At 36.5% G+C, this 15,886-nt stretch overlaps 1 protein-coding gene across 8 annotated transcripts in view; it reads left to right on the top strand.

Moving 5' to 3' along the window:
• Positions 1–15,886, top strand: part of KNTC1 (kinetochore associated 1) — a 90,338-nt gene that overhangs the window by 27,546 nt on the left and 46,906 nt on the right. For 7 of the 8 annotated variants that reach the window (XM_072802345.1, XM_072802351.1, XM_072802350.1 and 4 more), the window contains exons 19-33: positions 67–120; positions 898–959; positions 2,727–2,838; positions 3,982–4,125; positions 4,317–4,373; positions 4,466–4,567; positions 6,943–7,062; positions 7,158–7,301; positions 8,023–8,121; positions 8,763–8,866; positions 9,275–9,374; positions 10,208–10,342; positions 10,881–11,000; positions 12,981–13,053; positions 13,656–13,723. In XM_072802345.1, coding sequence (XP_072658446.1) covers positions 67–120; positions 898–959; positions 2,727–2,838; positions 3,982–4,125; positions 4,317–4,373; positions 4,466–4,567; positions 6,943–7,062; positions 7,158–7,301; positions 8,023–8,121; positions 8,763–8,866; positions 9,275–9,374; positions 10,208–10,342; positions 10,881–11,000; positions 12,981–13,053; positions 13,656–13,723 — 1,494 coding nt within the window. The remainder of the gene's footprint in view (positions 1–66; positions 121–897; positions 960–2,726; positions 2,839–3,981; positions 4,126–4,316; positions 4,374–4,465; positions 4,568–6,942; positions 7,063–7,157; positions 7,302–8,022; positions 8,122–8,762; positions 8,867–9,274; positions 9,375–10,207; positions 10,343–10,880; positions 11,001–12,980; positions 13,054–13,655; positions 13,724–15,886) is intronic. The other variant, XM_072802349.1, reaches the window with a different exon arrangement.

Here is a 15,886-nt window from a genome sequence, read left to right as displayed (position 1 = left end):
ATCTTCTTTCATGAAAAAAACTAATACAGCAGATATTCTAACATTGTTTCTCTTTGCTCATCTCAGCTTTTGCAAAAAGAAGATAAAAATGTTCCTACCTATTCTGATGGTTTAAAAGAGGTAATTACATTGTACTTAATTTGAGGATAAATGTACTTTTACAATATGTTTTTCAATTCAAGATAGACCTGTATTTTTTCAAGAGCAACTTGTTTTAATTCTTATTTCCTTACTGAAAAATGGGAATAATAGTACTTATGGGGTTATTTTGAAATCAGGTTAGATAATTTATATAAACCATCTTGTGTAGTGTCTGGCATCAGTTATGCACACAAATAAATGCTGTTATGATGACTATCATGGTTTAAATTCTTATTTCAAAGTAAATTTTTGGGGACACGTGGGTGGCTCAGCGGTTGAACATCTGCCTTTGGCCCAGGGTGTGATCCCAGGATGCTGGATTGAGTCTCACATCGGGCTCCTTGTAGGGAGCCTGCTACTCCATCTGCGTATGTCTCTGCCTCTCTCTCTCTCTCTCTCTCTGTGTCTCTCATGAATAAATAAATAAAATCTTAAAAAAAAAAAAAGTAAATTTTTGGTATAATCCAGCTAGATTTTACCATAAGGGCATTTATAAATGAATGGGAAAACTAATTAATTTTGAAGGTCATCTATAATCAATGTGCAAATGCATTCTCTTCTGCAGTTTTATTGATTGAATATGATTGGAAATGTTTTCATTATTCCAAGGTTTTTTTGGTCATATTTATGTGAAGTGGTATATGGGATGAAATGAGCATGTGTGTAAGACTTTGAAACAGAAAACCTAATTTGGGGTGTTTTTAATTTTAATTTTCTCACACACAATATTCAGATTAATAGGTTATTTCTTTCTAGGTTCTAAGGGCTCGTGCAAAATTGACTACTTTTTATGGAGCATTTGGACCAGAAAAATTCAGGTGTGTACACTCTTTGTTTTTCAGTTTTAGATGATGACTTAGGTTTTAGTCTAGAATAAAGTATTACTTTGAACGAATGTGTTTCTGGGAATTGAGTGATAGAAAATATTATTTTCCTACTAGGTTTTAGAACATTCTTCTACACCATCTATGGGAACTGATACATTTGAAAGGCAAATTTAAATGCACATATCTTTGCCTTAGCAATTTCACTTCTGGCAATTGATTCTATTAGATATACTAACATAAGCAACAAGAATATCATTCTCTACACATATGAGATAGAACTATCTTTTTTGAGATAGAGTTATCTTAAAGATAATACTAGCTTATTGTCAAATTAATAAATAGAAGTTTTATTTTTTTCTTGTGGCTAGTCAGTCCCCCTTTCCTGCTGTTTGCAGTGTGAGGCTATAATCTGACATGTATTTGTCTATCTCTGGACTTTGTATTCAGTTAATTTTATATTATTCATTCACCAGTATCATGTAGTGGGTTTTTTTTTAAGATTTTATTTATTTGTTTATTTATTTATTTATTTATTTATTTAAGATTTTATTTAAACAAACCTTTATCTACCAAAAAAAAAAAAAGATTTTATTTATTCATAGAGACAGAGAGAGAAAGAGAGAGAGAGAGAGAGAGGCAGAGACACAGGCAGAGGGAGAAGCAGCCTCCATACAGGAAGCCCGACGCGGGACTCCATCCCGGGTCTCCAGGATCACACCCCAGGCTGCAGGCGGCGCTAAACCGCTGCGTCACTGGGGCTGCCCTATTTTTTTTTTTTTTTTTGAGAGAGAGGAGTAAAGGAAATAAAGGGATAAATATTATATATGTATATAAATATATATATGTATAAATATATATATTTATATACATATATATATTTGTATGTTGTATAAATATAGCTACCCAGGTGATCTTATTATTTTATGTTTTTAAAATGAATGAGGGGGGATGCCTGGGTGGCTCAGCAGTTGAGCATCTGCCTTTGGCTCAGGGCGTGATCCTGGTCCCAGGATCAAGTTCCACATCAGGTTTCCTGCTAAGCAGGGAGTCTGCTTCTCCCTCTCCCTCTGCCCTTTCCCTGGCTCTTGCTCTCACTTGATTGCTTGCTTTCTCTCAAATAAATAAATAAAATCTCAAAAAAATACTTAAAATAATTGCTTGTATATAGAGTGATTATCTTAGGAAGGACCTACAAGAAGAGATATGGCTCTCAGGGAGGAATGTAGGAGCAGGAAATTACTTTTTACTCTATAATATTTGTAACTTTTTTTTTTAAAGATTTTATTTATTCATGAGAGACACAGAAAGAGAGGCAGAGACATATGCAGAGGGAAAAGCAGGCTCCATGCAGGGAGCCCAATGTGGAACTCAATCCCGGGTCTCCAGGATTACTCCCTGGGCCGAAGGCAGGTGCTAAACCTCTGACCCACCCAGGTGTCCCCTTGTTTTTAACTTTGAGGGGGAAAAACACTAGTTTATTTTATTTATTTTTAAAGATTTTATTTATTTATGAGAGAGAAAGAGAGAGAGAGGTAGAGACACAGGCAGAGAGAGAAGCAGGCTCCACGCAGGGAACCTGATGTGGGACTCAATCCCAGGTCTCCAGGATCACGCCCTGGGCTGAAGGTGGCGCTAACCGCTGAGCCACCTGGGCTGCCCAAAAACCACTAGTTTAAATGTCTAATAGTATCCACTTGTAACATATGACCTTAATTTTTTTTTTTTTTAACTACTAACTTTTTTCCTCTGACTTTGCAGTGGTAGTTCTTGGATTGAATTTCTGAATAATGAAGATGACCTTAAGGATATCTTTTTACAGCTAAGAGAAGGAAACCTTGTTTGTGCACAGTACCTTTGGCTTCGACATCAGGTAATCTATTTTGCATTTTGTTGTTAATGGCTTCATGGAACCTAGGATCAGTGATTGAATCCATTGTCTACACATGGATGAAGGATGTCGGGTGTGAGTGGGAAATGGCATGTTTGATAAAATTATCCCAACGATATTAAATTAGAGGTGAAGATACCTTAGAAACGTGTTTTATCCCAGAGTCTAATTAACTCCTAAATTTAGCTCAAAAGGCAATATTTTGGGTCACCTGGCTGGCTCAGTCAGTGGAGCATGTGACTCTTGATCTCTGGGTTGTGAATTTGGGCCCCACAATGGGCATGAAGATTACTTAAAAATAAAATCTTAAAAAAAAAAAAAAAGCAACATGTTATTAAATGATTTATTGATGGGTTTCTTTTTTTTTTTTTTAAGATTTTATTTATCTATTCATGAGAGACATAGAAACAGAGAGAGAGGCAGGGACACAGGCAGAGGGAGAAGCAGGCTCCATGCAGGGAGCCTGACGTCGGACTCGATCCTGGGTCTCCAGGATTAGGCCCTAGGCTAAAGGTGGCGCTAAACCACTGAGCCACCTGGGCTGCCCTATTGATGGGTTTCTTAAAAAGTATCGGAGAGGATGTTTCTGTTGTAGCTGGGATTGTGGTAAAGGATTGTGCATTAGCACTTCTGCTCTGATTGGGGAGGTATTGTTAGCTCCAAAAAGTAACTTGGTGTGATGTCATTAATGGACCCATTGCTTATTAAGATTGTACTTTTGGGCGGGGGGTGGGGGTGACTGGGTGACTGACGGTCACTGAGGGAGCCACTTGATGGGATGAGCACTGGGTGTTATTCTATATGTTGGCAAATTGAACACCAATAAAAAATAAATTTATAAAAAAAAATAAGATTGTACTTTCACCTCCTGTTAAGTTTTCCTTCCTTTGCCATTTCCACAGTCACTGTCACCTGATTGATTAGTTGGTACTTGTTGCCATGAGAGTTCATGGAATTTGTGGCTGTCAGCGACTCATCAGTACAGAGTAAATCACCCTTAAGTGCTCATAATTAAGTCAGTAATATATTTATTGAAATGACTGTCTAACAGGTCTTACCTTTTGGGGAGGCTGTCATTTTTAAATTTGTCCAATAGATCTTAATTTCTCACTCTGTATCATTTAGGCAAATTTTGAAAGCAGATTTGATGTGAAAATGCTTGAGAACTTGCTGAACTCGATTTCTACACCAGTCTCTTTACAAAAGCTTTGTCCGTGGCTTAAAAATGATGTGATCCCTTTTGTGAGAAGGGCCATACCTGAAGGGCAGGTAAGTTGCCTTCATTGTTTCTACTCTGGATGACTCAAATATAGCCTTTACCTTAGATCACCAAATAGTAAATGGCACCATTATCAGGTAGTTTGTTTAGTGTCTCTGTTGAAAGATTATCATGGGGGTTTTAAATTATTTTAGTGATTATCTGCTGAATATTGTATTTTTAAATGATATGTCTATTTCAGAAAATTCTTGCAAAATGGTTGGAACAAGCAGCCAGGAACCTTGAATTAACTGATAAGGTAATACCAGTATAATTAGCCCTTAAAAAACATTTCAAACACTCCCAGTGGCATATAACATTACTTTTAATGGTCTCTGTTACTCTTTAAAGGCAAACTGGCCAGAAAATGGACTTCAACTAGCAAAGGTGTTTTTTACAGCAGAAAAGCCGGATGAGTTGGTATTGGTGTCTTCTTGGCGTTGGATTTCCTTGGTATGATATAGAAAATGAATTTTTAGGAATAAAGCATTCAATTTATGTTAAATAGTTTGTTTACATGTACTTAGAAATATATCCACTTAAATTTTCTGTTTGTATGTTCTTTTGTTGTATGCTTTTAAAATTCACGAAAAAGGAAAATGTCCTTTTTTTCTTCCTAATATTCCTATCAGAACTTCAACCTATTTTAGTGCTTTGCTTTTCTCTATTGAACCAGCCAAACAGGAAACAATATAAAGCATACTCCGAAGTAGTAGAGTTGGGATTTTCTGCATTGGCAGCAGTTCACAGTCCTTTAAATGAATGAAATTTAATAATGCATTAGGATTAGTTTTCAAAGATTATTTAAACCAGCAAACTACTCCCAGTTCTGATTATATTTCCTAGGCATTCTGATAGCCATTATGGCTTAAGTACTAGCCAAATTTTTAAAAGATCAAATTTAAAGAAAGTTCTGGGGGCAGCCCGGTAGCGCAGTGGTTTAGCACCGCCTGTAGCCCAGGGCGTGATCCTGGAGACCCTGGATCGAGTCCCACGTCAGGCTCTCTGCATGGTGCCTGCTTCTGTCTCTGCCTCTCTTTCTCTCTCTGCATCTCTATGAATAAATAAATAAAATCTTAAAAAAAATAAAAATAAAAAAATAAAAAAAGTTCTGGGAACTTTTTGACTGAAAAAAATTGCAGTGCTAGAAATGTTACTAAGCTCAGGAATACTGATATTATATTTGATGTTAATTTGAGGTTCATGAACTGAATTTATTATCTGGCTTCTAAATTTCTTAAGTTAATTTTTTTTCCTCTTTAAGTTTCTAAAAACTAGAAAGCATTCATTATATTTGAAAAAAAGTACATTGTTGTATTTTTGAAAAGTTTGTCGGGGTGCCATAAATTAGTTTATGAACTAATATGTGAGATATCCTGGTATGATCTCAACTCAAAAGTATTAAGGATAGGGTACCTGGCTGCCTCAGTTGGTTAAGCTTCTGCCTTCAGCTCAAGTCATGATCTCGGGGTCCTGGGATTAAGCCCCACATCTTGCTCCTTGTTCAATGGGGAGTCTGCTTCTCCTTCTGCCCCTCACCCCACTTATGTTCTCACTTTCTCTCTCTCAAAAACAAAAACAAAACCCCAAAAAACAAAAGTATTAAGGATTTAAGTACCAGAAGGTATGACCTTATATATGATCATAATATACATTATGAAATTACACCTATTCTTTACATTTCTAGGGCCCAAAATTAAATGATAAATGTTCTCCTTTCTTATATAGCAGATTCCTGCCAATAATTATACATACTGGTTTTACACTGTTAAAAATGAAACAGGAATTTTTTTCTATACTCTTCAAGCATTATATTGATAAATGTAGTCAATATGTATTATAATATGTGATGTGTATTGATCATTATAATACATCTTTCCATAGAAGAACTTTTTCTTTTTGCTATAAAATACTACTCTTTTCCCTGTTGTCTTTATCAATACTGAAAATTTTGTTCCTTGTATTTAAATTTAGGAAATGTTACAGCTTTATATCTGGTCTTGATTTATACAGATAGGATATTGAGGGCCATCTAAATGATGTTTTTGTAACTAAGTATAAAATACTACACTAACATTCAGGGGCACCTTGCTGGCTCAGTTGGTGGAGCATGAGACTCTCGATCTCGGGATTGTAAGTTTGAGCCCCTCATCGAGTGTAGAGATTACTTAAAAAAATAAAATCTTAGGGAAGCCTGCATGGCTCAGTTGGTTGAGCATCCAACTCTGATTTTGGCTCAGATTGTGATATCAGGGTTGTGAGATTGAGCCCTGTGTCAGTCTCCACATTGGGCGTGGAGCCTGCTTAAGATTCTTTCTCCCTCTGCCCAACCCCCAAAAAAATCTTAAAAGAAAAAGTTGTACTTACATTGAAGTTTTTATTTATTTATTTATTTTTAAGATTTATTTATGTATTTTAGAGAGCACAAGCAGGGGGCAAGAGAGAGGGAGAGACTCCTCAAACAGAATCTCTGCTCAATTCAGAGCCCGACATGGGGCTTTAATCCCAGGTCCCTGAGATTATGACATGAGCCAAAATCAAGAGTCAGATGCTTAACTAATTAAGCCACCCAGGCACCCCTAACATTGAAGTTTTTCTGTATGTGTATATTTCTGTTTGTTTTGTTTTGTTTTGTTTTTGAGAAAGTTGCTTTTGGATTTCTGTTGGATTCTGATGTTAATTTGCACTAGTATTAATGAGTTAAAATTCTACAAAATTTGAAGACATTAGGTGCAGATTTCCTCTTATATGCATAATCATGGTCATTTTTTATTTTGTCTGAAATAATTCTGACTTCTTGTATATTTCCCCTCATACTTTTGTTTTAGAAGGATTATCAAAACACAGAGGAAGTATGTCAGTTAAGGACTTTGGTACATAATTTACAGGAGTTGATCACACTGCATAGGAAATACAACTGCAAGTTGGCTCTCTCTGATTTTGAAAAGGTACAAGTCTAGATTTATCAGAAATGTTATTATTTTGTAATCACAGCCACTATGACTAGAACTTAGACCTATGCCACTTTTCTCTTGCGATCCAGGAGAATACAACCACCATTGTGTTCCGCATGTTTGATAAAGTGTTAGCCCCAGAGCTGATCCCTTCTGTCTTAGAGAAGTTTGTAAGAGTTTATATGCAGGAACATGGGTTACAAGAGGAGGAACTTCTCTTGCTCTACATAGAGGTAACTACTTTAGATCTAGTCTTTTTTCCTTACATCTGTGTGTGTCATTGTATAAACGTTTAGCTCTTTAAGGAATGTCATGCTTTACCGTGGGGCTTTATGCAGCATGTTGTATTGGTTAATGTGGCATAATCACTGCTGATTGACTGGTAACCTTGGGGAGAATGGAATAATATTAGGGCTTTCTCCAATTGGTTATTGTAAAATAATAGAAGTGTGAGCTCAACAAATGTGAGCAATGTTTTGTACACTAGTTCTATATGGTACAGAAAACTTGGGGATCCCTGGTGGCTCAGTGGTTTGGCACCTGCCTTTGGCTCGGGGCGTGATCCTGGAGTCCCGAGATCGAGTCCCACGTCGGGCTCCCGGCATGGAGCCTGCTTTTCCCTCTGCCTGTGCCTCTGCCTCACTCTCTCTGTGTCTCTCATGAATAGATAAATAAAATCTTAAAAAAAAAAAAAGAAAAGAAAACTTAAGGAAACATTCTTGAAGAATCTACAAATGAGATTATTGTAGCTTATTAAACTAATGGCCAAGGCTTTAGCAATTCTGTGGTTTTTGAGCATTATTTAAGGTTCGTGGCTAAGTAGTTTTTTCCACATCCATAAAAGCTATTTACCTAAATGTGTTGTTACTGCTTTTTGAAAGTAAGCTTTAAATTAAAACTTGGATTGAAATTTAAAGCTTTTAGTTAAAAAAATATATGTTTATCTCCTTTTAGGATTTATTGAAGAGATGTAGCTCAAAGTCCACCTCACTCTTTGAAACTGCATGGGAAGCAAAAGCCATGGCAGTAATAGGATGTTTATCGGACACAGATGTAAGTAAATGGTGACCAAGTAGATGTTCCTTTTGAGCATTGCATCTCTTCTTAAAACTTTTTCTCTGATCACAAAAGCAACTTATATTTGTTAAAGAGAATTCGTGAAGTTTGGGGAAAAAAAGAATAAAAAAATAAATAAATCCACACAAATTCCATTTTCTTTAATTATAGAAAATAAGAAGTAAAAATGTTCTCATTCCCATCCCTAGAAGAACTACCATGGATGATTGGGTGCATATATTTCTAGGCTTTTCTATAATTATACACACACAGACACATTTTTTGATATGTTATAACATACTTTTATTATGACTTTCCACTGTTACTGGTCACCATTATAAAGTATGAATAAAACCATGAAAAATATTTTTAAACACAGACTAGAGACTATAGAAAAAAATAGAGCTATATGACAACTTTCAGCAGAGAAAATATTTTTTTCAGTTTTTCTAAATAATTAAATTGTTCTTTATGCGTGAGAATCAGAACAAATACACAATTTTACAGTCAGAGGAGATATTCTCAGAGTACTACACAGTGGATATAAGACCTCTACTATAGATTAGGTTGTGTCATTAATTTGCACGAAACATAAATCCAAGGGCTCTTCATGGTCAGTATGTTATGTGTCTTTGTAGCTCATATTCGATGCTGTGCTTAAGATAATGTATGCGGCAGTGGTTCCCTGGAGTGCAGCTGTGGAGCAGCTGGTGAGACAGCACTTAGAAATGGACCATCCCAAGTAAGATGACAGTCTCCCAGATAGTTGTGTTGGATAAGCCTCATGTTTTCACTGGACATTCACTTGTGCTTTATGCCCTTTACTGTGTCCCTTAGTATTTCATTAAAAAAAAAAAAAAAAAAAGACAATCCATGTTAATATCAACAAATTTCTAGGGTGCCTAGGTGGCTTAGTCAATTGAGCATCCAACTATTAATTTTCACTCAGATTGTGGTCTGGGGGTCCTAGAATCAAGCCCCATGTCGGGCTCCAAACTCAGTGCAGAGTCTGCTTCTGCCTCTCCCTCTGCCCACTCACTGGCCCCCTCCTGCTCATGCACTTGGCTTGCTCTCTCCCTCTCTCAAAGAAATGAATAAATAAAATCTTCTTTAAAAACCATTTAAAAAATATTAACAAATTTCCTTTTAGAGTCAAGTTATTGCAGGAAAGTTACAAACTAATGGAGATGAAAAAACTTTTACGAGGCTATGGCGTAAGGGAAGTGAATCTCTTAAACAAGGAAATCATGGTAAGTACAGTAGTTGAAAAGTCTGAACCCTGCTGTTCCATTCTGAAGGCAGCTTGGGAAATGGAATGACGACTTTATATTCTTAAAGGCTAACAGAGCTAGGTTCTTCACCACTTCCCTTTTGTTAGAGCATGAATAGGTTGTTCAGGGGCGCCTGGCTGGCTCAGATCAAGAGCAAGCAACTCTTGATCTTAGGGTAATGAGTTTGAGCTCCATTTTGGGTACAGAGATTACTTATATAAATAAAAAAAATTTAAATAAATACAGACTTCTTTAAAAATTATCCAATTTTTGTTTATTAGAATAGTAAAGATAAATACACACGTAACAAATACATTAAGGGTAGCCCTGGTGGCTCAGCAGCTTAGCGCCACCTCCAGCCCAGGGCCTGATCCTGGAGACCCAGGATGGAGTCCCACATCAGGCTCCCTGCATGGAGCCTGCTTTTCCTTCTGCCTGTGTCCCTGCCTCTCTCTCTCTCTCTCTGTGTCTCTCATGAATAAATAAATAAAATCTTTTAAAGAAACAAAACAAAACAAATGCATTAAAAAGCTAAAGGAGTATATTAAATCATCACGTTGTACAGCTTAAATATATGCAATGTGGTCACTTATATACCTCAGTAGACCTGGGAGGGTGGGGTGAGGAGAAGGTAGACAGGACTGTCATAAAATTATGATAGTAGAATATAAATCATGTTTTAATTTTTCACACAACTTAGTTTTTTTGCTGCTTGATTTTATTGTGATGAGTACTTTGCCCTTGTGAACAAAGAATTTCTGGATACTCTGAGATTTCATAATGAAGAAATGTATATATGGTCTTTGTTTCAGAGGGTGGTCAGATACATTCTCAAGCAAGATGTCCCATCTTCTTTAGAAGATGCTTTGAAGGTGGCCCAAGCATATATGTTGCCCAGTGATGAAATTTACAGTCTGAGGATTCTTGACCTAATTGATAGAGAACAGGTATGACAGTTCTGTATTGTCCTTTCTTAGGTTTCTTTGTTAAGTAAATCTGTAAAAGCTCAAATCAATAAAATCCGAATAGATTAGCACAAAAGAAAGCTATACCAAGGTGAAAACATTGGACGTTAAATTGAACACATTCTTCATATTTATAGGTTCTTTAGAAGTATTCTGTGACTAGTTATTGGGCTTTCATACTCTTTGGTGTTTATAAAAAGTAGACTCCTGTTTTATATGCACTCCAGAAACTTCTGATTCCAGAATAGGATGTGCGTTTTCTTTTTGTGTTTTAAATGTCTTTATTTTGATATTCTATAACCTTGAGCATACTTAAGAATTACAAAATACAAAGGGTTGTATTTGAATTTAATTTTTTTGTTTGCTGTCCTCAAAACCGGTTATCGGCTTCTTTAAAACGTCAGACCATATTGTTTTTTTAAGTGCTGTCTTTTTACCTTTAAATAGAAAAGCAAGAAGTAAGTTTAAACTGTCCTTTACAAGTACCAGCTGTTTTTTTTCTTTCAAACTCTGTCTATAGGGTGAAGACTGTGTCCTTCTGTTGAGGTCTTTGCCTCCTGCTGAAGCTGAGAAAACTGCAGAACGGGTAATCATATGGGCACGATTGGCATTACAAGAAGAACCAGATGATTCTAAAGAGGTGAGATTTTCACTAAAATGTAGATAAACCAAATAATTATGGATATTAATTAACAGGGTAGAAAAGACAGATAAACAGAAGAAAATCTGTTCTCACTGTTAGAATGTCATGTAAAAATCCCTCTGTAAATTTACTACATAGGAGAGAACCACGTATTACTGCTTTGGAGCAGTGGCTTGAGCCTCCATTGAATAATCAAGGATCTACAAACCAGAAGGATTAATTGAAGTAGTTGTTGTACACAAAGTATTTTCTGTAAAGCTTTGCAATATGAAGTGCTTTGTGTTGTGTGGGACATAGTCATTACTATCAAAGAACAATGTCAGCCACACTCAGTTGATTAAGTATCCAACTCTTAGTTTCAACTCAGGTCATAATCTCATGGGTTATGAGGATCCTCACTTAGTGGAGAGTCTACTTGAAGATTCTCTCTCTCTCTCTTTCTCTCTCTGCTCCTCCCACTTGCTCACTCTTACTCTTTCTCTCTAAAATTAATTAATTAATTAAAAAAATAATGTCAGCCACAGAACCCATGGACATCTAAGGAATCTTAGAACATTGGAATTTAGGAATAGTTACAAGAGTGCTGGTTCTCTTCTTTAAAGAGGTGAGGAACTGAATACCTAATTTATCCAGGATAGTTGAGATTTTTTTTTATCCTTTAGAGACAGATATCCCCCAATCTGCCTCAGCAGTCCAGTTCAGTAATTTTTTACCTTTAGAGAAATGAGGGTTGGTTTTTAATTTTTTTTTTTTGTATGTAATATTTATTATGCTCTTATGCTGGGGATCTTAGGTTAAATACTTTATTTTTTAAAGATTTTACTTATTTATTTGACAGAGAGAGAGCACATAAACAGAGGGAGTGGCAGGCAGAGGGAAAGAGAGAAACAGACTCTCCAATGAGCAGGGAGCCCGATGCGGGGCTGGATCCCAGGATCCTGGGATCATGACCTGAGCAAAAGGTAGATGCTCAATGGACTGAACCACCCAGGCACCCCCAGGTTACATACTTTAAGAGAATTGTGTACTTCCTCTTCACAACAAGGTTGTGAGATAGGTCCTGTTTTCAGCTCCTTATAGATCTTTTTTTTTTTTTTTTGTAAGATTTTATTTATTTACTCATGAGAGACAGAGAGAGAGAGAGAGAAGAGACACAGGCAGAGGGAGAAACAAGCTCCATGTAGGGAGCCTGACATGGGACTTGATCCTGCGTCTCCAAGATCACGCCCTGGGCCAAAGGTGGTGCTAAACCACTGAGCCACCCGGGCTGCCCAGACCTTGCACTTTCTAAGCGTTTCACCTACATCATGTCTTTAAAGCTTTTCCTTCTGGGGCACCTGGATGGCTCAGTGGTAGAGTCTGCCTTTGGCTCAGGGCCTGATCCCAGGATCATGGGATCGAGTCCCACAGTGGGCTCTCCTTAGAGATCCTGCTTCTCCCTCTATGTCTCTGCCGCTCTCTCTGTGTCTCTCATGAATAAATAAATAAAATCTTTCAAAAATTAAAGCTTTTCCTTTTTTGACTTTTCTTGTCTTTTTGTTTGTTTTAAACTTGTCGGTCTGGAAGATAATGATTATTCCTTAGACTTCCATTCCCTAGGCTTAAACAACTTCAGTTCTTTTTAACTTTTCCAGAGAACTTTGCTAAATGTTTAGTCCGGTAATAAATAAAAACTATTTTAAAAAAATGAAACCCAACTGACAAAATGTAGCTAAAAGGTAATTTGGGGGATTTGCATATTTGTGGTATTTCTAAATCATATATCCAAGCATTCATACTGGTGTTTTTCATGTTTACATTCTGTATAATTCAATTATGATCCATTTCTTGGCTGTCTTGACTCCCTCTAACATGGATCCATTTTTTTCAGCCTTTTTTACTATTTTTTTCTGATATTGTGGTTTTTACGTATTTGTCTGTATGTGTACTAGTGAAGTGACAAAGGAAGTAGATTTCATTTTCTGTTTTTCTTTTTAGGACAAGGCCTGGAGAATGTCTGTAGCAAAGACATCTGTAGACATTCTTAAAATACTATGTGACATCCAGAAAGGTAGATTGTACCTCTGTGCTCTCTTCTTGGTTTTGTTTTGAAGCTAGCCCTTTTCAGAAAGGAGCATCAGTGACAGCCCTTGTCCTTACCCCTGGCTTTTTGACTTTCATTGTCTTCTTTGATCCTACCCATTTTTTTTTTCATGAAATCTTCCTTGCTTTATTCTTTTGATTAGTGGTATGAAAATGGAAGCATCTAAAATCAACTTACCATTTGTTTATATATACTTCATTCAGTAAGCTATTTAAGTCTAGACTAGATTTCTTGTGTTTATTGCTCCTATTTCTCACTTATCATTTGGTCATGATCAGGCAAAAACCTATTTAAACTTGAACTTAAGTAAAACATTAATAAAGTAACTCTCTTGGGGAAAAAAGCTGCAATTTGTTTCAGAAAAGTTACCATTCCTCTTACAACCCATAAACTTCTGTTTTCTACCTTCAGAAAGAATAATTAGATTTCCTTCTGTACTTAAATTCTCTTCCCTCAGCTTCTGAAAAGACTTGAGATAAAACCATAGCCAATTAAAATTGTAGCTTTTGAAAATTCTGATAATATGGGAATTTGGATGTCTGTTAAAACTTTAAAAAATATAATTACAGACAATCTACAGAAGAAGGATGAATGTGAAGAACTCCTGAAACAATTTAAAGTTGTTGCTAGCTTACAGGTAAAGATGTTAAGTTATCCTGAACGTTATTTCTTTACTAATTAAGTTACTAATCAGTGAATTTGACATTAGTGATTAGTCTGTCCTTAAAATCTTCTGTACTAACCTTCAGGAATTTTATTTTATTTTATTGTTTTATTTTTTTACTTTATTTTTTAATAAAGATTTTATTTATTTATTCATGAGAGACACACAGAGCGAGGCAGAGACACAGGCAGAGGGAGAAGCAGGCTCCATGCAGGGAGCCCGATGTGGGACTCGATCCCTGGACCCCAGGATCACGACCCATGCCAAAGGTAGACGCTTAACCACTGAGCCACCCAGGCATCCCACCTTCAGGAATTTTAAATACAGCATAACTAGTTTTCCTTTTTTTTGTCTCTATCATTTAAAAAACATTATGGAGATATAATTCACATACCATACTATTCATCCATTTAAAGTGTATAATTCAGTGGTTTTGGGATATTGTCTTAGTAAGTTTTCATAATTGTGATAACAATATAAAATTTGCTATTTTAACCGTTTTCCAACATACAGTTCAGTGGCATTGGTTACATTCACAATGTTGTGTGACCTTCAACAGTATCTGCTTTTCATCACCTCCAACAGGAACTCTGCTTTTTATCTATTTTATCCATTTTTACCTATGAAGTAGTAACTCCCTGCTCCCCTCCCCCTCCAGCCCTTGTAATCTCTGATCGACTTTCTGTCTCTGAATTTGCTTATTCTATATATTTCATATAAGGGGAAGCATACAATATCCTTTTGTATCTGGCTTTTCTCAGTCAGTGTGATGTTTTCAAGGATCATCTGTAGTGTAGCAGGCGTCAGTGTTTGGTTCCTTTTTATTGCTGAATCATGTTCCACCATATAGATGGACCACATTTTGTTTATTCCTCTATTGATGGACACTTGGGTTGTTTCTACTTTTTGGCTATTGTGAGTAATGCTGCAGTGAGTATATGGTAAGCTAGTCGTGTGAACCACCATTCAGAACCCATCTGTCTGACCCCAGTACCAGTACCCCTTGCTTATTCTCTTTGGCACTGTTTCAGCAGCAATAAACAGTTAAGATTACTGAAAGTTGGGGGCACCTGGGTGGCTTACTTGGTTAAGCCTCTGCCTTTGGCTCAGGTCCTGATCCCAGGATCTTGGGATTGGAACCTGTTTGTCTTTCTCCCTTTGTTTCCTCCCTCTGCTCATGCTCTGCTTCCCTTTCTCTCAAATAAATAAAATCTTTAAAAAAATTAAAAGATTACTGAAAATAGAGGCACCAGGTGACTCAATCAGATAAGTGACTGCCTTTGGTTCAGGTCACGATCTCAGGGTCTCATGATCAAGCTTGTATCTGGCTCCCTGCTCAGTGCTGAGTCTGCTTCTCCCTCTCCCACTGCCCCTCCCCCCACTTGTCCATGCATGTTCTCTTTCAAATGAACGAATAAAATCTTTAAAAAAAAAAAAGATTACTGAAAATAAAAATATATGCCTTTAAAAGTCATGAAATATATTGGCTGTGTAGAAGCTGCATTCCTTTGGGAAAAGATGCACATTGAAAAAAGAAACTTCTTGGTTTAATCACTCTATGTTTATCTTTGACTAGATTATACATGGCTGATACATAATTCAAAAGGTTTTAAAAATGGTTAATTTTGTTTGTATATTTTACCACGACAAAAAATAAACTTAAGTTCTGTACTACATGTTACAAACAATAAGGAATTAATTCTTTGATTTAAAAAGTTTAAAAGAATAGTGAAAAACAAGTCTTCTTCATATCATGACACTCCATCTATCCAGTTTCCCTCATTAGGTACAACCACCATCACCAGTTTCTTGTGTATTTTTTCAGATAGTCTATGGTTATATATAAGCATAAACATTTCTGTGGTTCCTAATAAAGAGGGAACTGTAACATATAATGAATAAAATCTCCCACAACTTATCTGTAGTAAATATAGGAAATATTGTCTGCCTGCCTGCCTGCCTTTCTAAAGATTTTATGTATTGACAGAGAGCACAAGCAGAGGGAGTGGCAGAGGAAGGGAGACGTAGGCTCCCCTTTGAGCAGGGAGCCCGATGCAGGTCCCAATCCCAGGACCCCCCAGAATCATTAACTGAGCCGAAGGCAGACACTTAACCAACTGAGCTCCCCAGTTGCCT

The sequence above is a fragment of the Canis lupus genome, chromosome 27 (assembly GCF_048164855.1).
Source record: "Canis lupus baileyi chromosome 27, mCanLup2.hap1, whole genome shotgun sequence".
NCBI classification, from domain to species: Eukaryota; Metazoa; Chordata; class Mammalia; order Carnivora; family Canidae; genus Canis; species Canis lupus.
The sequence above is the reverse complement of the archived record's forward strand: the minus strand, read 5'-3'. Positions and strand labels throughout refer to the sequence as shown.